The 6,851-nt window shown below is 31.4% G+C and overlaps 1 protein-coding gene across 1 annotated transcript; it reads left to right on the forward strand.

Annotated features, from left to right (window-relative positions):
• Positions 1-1,208: 1,208 nt before the first annotated feature.
• On the forward strand, positions 1,209-5,111 carry LOC117105795 (protein SPEC3-like). The gene is made up of 3 exons (XM_033247073.1): positions 1,209-2,015; positions 3,269-3,463; positions 4,813-5,111. The coding sequence occupies exons 1-3, from the start codon at positions 1,640-1,642 to the stop codon at positions 4,887-4,889; spliced, it is 648 nt and encodes a 215-aa protein (XP_033102964.1). The 5' UTR covers positions 1,209-1,639; the 3' UTR covers positions 4,890-5,111.
• The last annotated feature ends 1,740 nt before the right edge of the window (positions 5,112-6,851 follow it).

Here is a 6,851-nt window from a genome sequence, read left to right on the forward strand (position 1 = left end):
TTGGCATAGAATTTGATTCAGACAAATATTTCGTACCTGCTTATATAAACTAATTTGGAGCAAATGTTTTATAAAAACCAATTTCTCCATGGCACCACCTTCCCCTTCAGTGTTACAATTGATGTGACTCAATATATAGGCAAATATTTAACGATCATTAGATAACTGTATAACATATACATTATATTATGTGAATAAATAGTAGAAGCGGTTGGCGCATCGGTTGTGGCTTGGACTCCCAACCTCGAGGTCTCGTTGTGCAAACCGCCTGTGTCCTTGGGCAAGGCACTTTATCTACGGTTGCCTCTCTCCACCCAGGAGTACAAGTGGGTACTGTATTTACCTTCTTTGATGATTTATATTATACATACGATGAATAATTTTACTTTGGTATACAAAATTATATTATGTATATAAAATTATATACATTCAGAAAGACGTAAATCTAGTGTTGTTGTATCTTCTTTGACTATATGTGTAAAACAAATCATGTGTAAAACAAATCATATGTTAACAGATTTAATGACTTCCAATTCATACATACATGATAGACCTTCTTTCGTTTCGGAGTAAACTTTATTGTTGAAGGCTACTTCTCCATTGGATTTATTCGGTGTAAACACCAAGGATAGCCCACGAAAGTCTAGAAGACTTACTTCCAGCGGGGTTCTTCTGGTGGTGATTGGGCATTACACCGGGAGACAATCCCCTACTCTTTCCCGAATAGTGTACTATTCTGCGTTCTGCGTGCACTTGGGCCATAAATGCACACGGGACCAACTGCTTAACGTCTCATCATCCGAAATACGGTGTGCTACTGTAATATTTCTGCCCCATAGCTGAAACACAAGGAGAGGCACTGGTGCGAATTGAGCCAGGGACCTAGAGTCTCCACGGTTCAGCGCATACACAGTGGCTACCACCAAAGCCGACTGGGCTAAGCTGCTCTGGCTTTGCGATTTTTATGCATAAACATAGATAATTTTACACAAATAAATAATCTTATTTTATTAAATTAATAATCTTATTTTATTAATACACTTTAAACTGACACTAATATTAATAATAGTAATAATAATACTAATAATAATGATAACAATATATAATAATAATAATGTTAATATTATTTATAGAAATGTTATGTTATAGCAGGATACACTACCCCTTAGTTCACTTAACACACTTCCTAGAAAATGATAACCCACCAAACGAAAATATTAAGGAATGAAATCGAAGTTTTTGCCGAAGGCCTTCCTGCCCAATCCAAGGGTAAATGGAATTTTTGAAATGTATTGACGATTATTAATCGATATTTCACTTAACATGTATACTTAACGCGCATGGTAGCAGGAACATAAAGGGTGCATCGAGAATATAATCAATCATTGGAATTGAAACTATATAAATAGTTAACGAAAGTCACAACAGCAGTGTGGTGTTTTCCGGCTCTGTAGAAGAAGCATCTACTGTCGAATCTAGGAAATTTTGGGTATAAGGAAACCGTTATCGCTCAAAACTGACGTACTCTCAAGTTGGTGTTGGTCGTTATTCCACAAAAATACAATGTATATCCGGTCCGTGTAATGTATCTATTTTGATCTTCATTTTGTCCAGAATTTTTGAGAGTGAATTGAATAATATGAATGGGAATTGCGGTAAACGATCTCCCACTGTCCAGCCGATAATGGAAGACATAGACGTACGTGAATTCGACGAAATAGACGAATCTATCAAGTACAACGAAGCGGTAGTACATGCATATGCCGTATGGCGCAAAAAGACTATAGAACATAAGAAGCTTAGACAAAAAAAATGTTTTTGTTTAGGTTTTAGCCTTTTCAAGAAGAGAGACATTGAAGAAGAAAAAGAGAGGCAGTTACTGATGAAGGATATGGAACTAAACGTTATATATGCATCGTGCTGGGATAGCAACTCATTGCTTTCCACCATACCCTACATGCCAATCAAACTAGCCTGCCTCTGTGCTTTTTTAAACATATTTCTTCCAGGCTGGGGTAAGTTAGTCTAGCTTTGCTAATCATCTCCAGCACTGAATTTGTCGTTCGTGTTGTGATTAAAAATTACAATATAGTCCCAAGGAGATGCCGTAATACTAAGCTTGTATCCCTGAGAATGTGCCAACGGGTGAACGAATACTTAGAATGAGGTGAGAGATTATGCTGCAAGAAAGTGCCAATAAGACAGTGTCGAAAGAGTGCCAATAAATTGTTGAGAGTTGCTGGGAGAGAAGAAAGAAAGTACCGAGCGAGTACAGAGAATGCTAAGATCGTACGGACAGATGACAGTTGCAGGTTCAAAAAAATCGTCCAATTAGCTGGGAGGGAAGAAAGAAAGTACCAAGAGAGTACAGAGAATGTTGAGATCGTACGGACAGATGACAGATGCAGGTTTAAAAAAATCGTCCAATTATGTAAAAAATCATGAGTTATACTCGTTGCATGTTTCTGCATAAAATGGCCAAGTTTGCACCTAGTCGTTTTCCTGCTGATTCCTATGGTACCAGGGATCATTAAAATTCCGATTGTGTTTGATTTAACCTTGTTCAATATCATTTTTTTATCGTTTAAAAGTTTTAATTATCCTAATTCGGGCACACGGGCTTAATTGAGTATCATCCAATTTAACATTATGTAAGTGGCATTTGTCAACATGCCAACAGGACACAAAACAACCGGAAAATGCCGGGGTCAAAAAATCGTTCTAAAACATCATTTTCATAACATTAAATGTTGTGAATTATGTCTATATGCTTATAATAAATAAATTAGATATTATTTAAGCTTAAATATAGATTTTAAATGGGATTTGTAGCATGGATAATATTTTTGTAATCCGTAGGTGCCACAAAAGACAAAACAACGGAAAAATTGTTAGGTCAAAAAATCGTCCAATTTCGACGAAACAATAAGCCAAATTTTCCAAAATTGGGCTATATTCACCTAGTCGTTTTCGCCTGATTTTTCTTTATGGTACTTAATGATTATAAAAATGTCGATTATTTTTTAATTAAGCATCATTTTCAAAGTATTAAAAATGCTGTGAAATATGCCAGAATTAAAGCCCATATGCTGAAGAAAATAATAAAGTTATGTTTAGAGTGACCGAAATAGCCGAGTTGTAAGTTGTAAGCATACTGTTCTCCTTTCTCTGAAAGTTAATAGAAAATATTGTTTGATTGCATTTCTACTTAATTACTTGACCAGTTAAATAAATGGAAATGAATGTTCCTTTCTTGCTTCGTTTTAAGGAACCTTGGTCGGTGCCATAAGTATCTTCATATGCAGCAATCCACAAGGCTTAACCAAACGCGAGTCAGAGGATCTAGTAGATCCATTCATAAGCAACCTCTGCGTGGGGATCTCACAAATGTTTACCGTTACGTTTCTACTCGTCGGCTGGATATGGAGTGTCGTGTGGGGTATAAATATGGTATTACTGTCTAGTAAGTGACTGTTCCGGTGTTACAGGGGTTATGCCACACTAAATTTCCCCCGTGCCTAAATTCATATTTAATTCATCCTCCTGGACAGGGGCGCAGCCAGGGTACAATTTGAGGGTGGGGGTCAAGATTTGCGAGTGTAATTAGCAACTAACCTGAGACCATGGGGCAGAGAAGGGCCCCAATCATGGTCCAGGGGCCGAAGGTCAGGATAATTTGCATTATTTCATGTGATAAATGAGAGAATTCTAAAAAATAATAAATATATATAAAAAAAATAAGCACTGTTGAAAGCAATGTGTGAACAAGAAAATAAATTTAGTGTGAGATTTCACTCTTTCCTGGCCCCACCAACAAATGGTAATGATTTTATAATCATGAACATCCGATGAAGGCCTATTTTTTAATAATATGATCTTAAAAGCAGGCATGTTGTATCAAATGCACTAATTAGATTAGGAGAACAAACGTGACCATTATGAGAGTTGACGTTAAGGGACGTTAATTCCCTGCCCCAGCAGCAATTATTTATATTATTATTATTATTATTATTATTATTATTATTATTATTATTATTATTATTATTATTATTATTATTATTATTATTATTATTATTATTATTATTATTATTAATATTATTATTATTATTATCATTATTATTATTATTATTATTATCGTTATTAATATTTATTAAGTCACTAATTTATTCATTCATTAATTTTTCCATCCATCCATCCCACCATCCACCCACCTACCCATCCACACCCATATTATTTAATTTTATATCATACATATCTAGTTATATAATGTATAACATTTAAAATGTTATATTATTTATTTAATTTGCATCCAATTACAAGTATTATTATTATTTTATTTATTCATTCATTCATTTTCCAGCCATCCATCCCACCATCTACCCAACTACCCATCCACACCCATATTATTTAATTGTCATACATATCTAGTTTATATATATTGTATAACATTTAAAATGTGATTATATTATTTATTTAATTCACATCCAATTACAAGATGAAACGATACTCAGTAATCAATAGGCTTAGGTTTTTTAAGCTGAAAACGTAGAGCTGAGATAAGATAAAAAAACTGTTGAGCCATTATTATTATTATTATTATTATTATTATTATTATTATTATTATTATTATTATTATTATTATTATTATTATTATTATTATTATTATTATTAAAAATATAAATTATCAGTAGTATTTGTATATTTGTAAATGTGTGTGTTTCTGTTGCCGTACATATATTATATCATTTCAAAAAGATCGACATGAACATTACATCTAATTTTAAAAAATGCTTGTACTTTTTTAAATTTCAGAGCATCACAACTACCTTGTGGACAGTGAGATTAAACGGGTCAAAACGTTGGGGATTGCGAATAAGCTCTTTAAATAAGTCATATAACCACGTCAAGTTATTTGTCATTTTATTTTTGGATGGAAACATTGCTATTATCTCCAAGGAGTATTGGTCAATGACTGTTTGACAATTTTTTTGCTTATGAATATTCATGATATTAGCTACCGGGTACAACATGTAAATATGTATAATTAAAGAAAAGACAGGTATACATTTGTTTAAAATGAGATTATTTCAATAAAGTATCATGGAAATATGTATTTGAGGCATGCATACATTTCTAGTTCGATATTAGGGAGACTATGCAACCTTACGAAAACGATAACGACTACGATTATTAATATCGTTATTCGTGGCTAAAACATTCTTGAAAGTATGCTGTTCAAAGCTGAATATGATTCCTCATTCATGTAAAAGACATATATGCTACTGTAGGGGAAGGGTTGTCTAAACATTTGATGTCGTTTTTGTAAGCTTACAAAAACTCCCTATTGTATTTTGCCACAGACCAGAAGAGACTATAAATCGCAATTACGCGTAAAGAGTATCATCAATCGATGCCATCTCCTTCTCCTGATCGATCCTGTATTTGACTAATATTAATCGCTCTCCTTGGTTACGCATTGACATTGTTGTAAACGACTTCGTTTGTTACTATATTAAGATATTTATTTTGGTACATCAACCTACAGGGGCTCGAATGGGCCACAGCATCATAAGATATTAATTACATAGGCCTACAATCATAAACGCATCATCAAAACATGGGTCAATTGAAGCTTCGATAATTGCTACGATGCGTTTGACATCAAGTAAATAAATTATGCCTGAACATATAGAGTATAGAGTATACTAGTGGTATTGAAACTAGTCATTTCTATTTTAAGTGACTGTTAAAAGAGACGAGAACGAGCAGAAGAAAGGAAAATATTGAGTGTGTGATCGGTGTTTGAATAATGAAATAGGAGACTCCCTCCCCCTCCCTTGTTTTGTTCCTTCCACACACACATACATCTGGTATACGCATATTGAGGTAATATAGCTTAATTTGTCGCAATGGTTTTAAAATGATTGTTATTTTTTAAATCCAGTGTAAGCCATGTCAAAGTTCAACTCAATATTTGCAAAGACTATTCAAATAATTGAATAAGGCTTCGAATTATTATTAGTGAATAGAATAAGGAGAAACTGCTGTCGCTGTCTTTATATTGTCTGCTTGTAGGGTTCAATTACATTAGATGCATGCCCTGTAGAAGTGGGTTTTATAATAATAAATATTATTATTAATATTATTATTATTATTATTATTATTACTATTGTTATCATTACTACTCTTACGATTATTATTATTACTATTATTATTACTATTCATATATTATTATTATTATTATTATTATTACTATTATCATTATTACTATTATTATTATTACTATTATTATTATTATTATTACTATTATTATTATTATTACCACTATTATTATTATTGTATTATTATTATTATATCATAATCAATATCATAATCATTATTATATATTATATATATATTATACTATTATTATCATCATTATTATTATATTATATATATTGTACTATTATTAATATTATTATTATTATATTATTATTATATTATTATTATCATTATTGTTATTAATATAGCATCATCTTTATCATTATAATATCATAATCATTTTTAAATTATTATGGTTATTATTATAATTATACTTACCATTATAATTATACATATATGTCCTTTAGAAGTGGGTTTTACAATTAAGATATTATTAACATTGTTATTATTATTATTATTACTATTATTATATCATTATTATATTATTATTATTATTATATCATCATCATCATTATAGCATCATCTTTGTCATTATAATATCATAATCATTATTAAATTATTATGGTTATTATTATAATTATACTTACCATTATAATTATACATATATGTCCTTTAGAAGTGGGTTTTACAATTAAGATATTATTAACATT

Source organism: Anneissia japonica, unplaced genomic scaffold (assembly GCF_011630105.1).
Source record: "Anneissia japonica isolate Jap-2015-1 unplaced genomic scaffold, ASM1163010v1 scaffold287754_len4335492_cov202, whole genome shotgun sequence".
NCBI lineage: Eukaryota > Metazoa > Echinodermata > Crinoidea > Comatulida > Comatulidae > Anneissia > Anneissia japonica.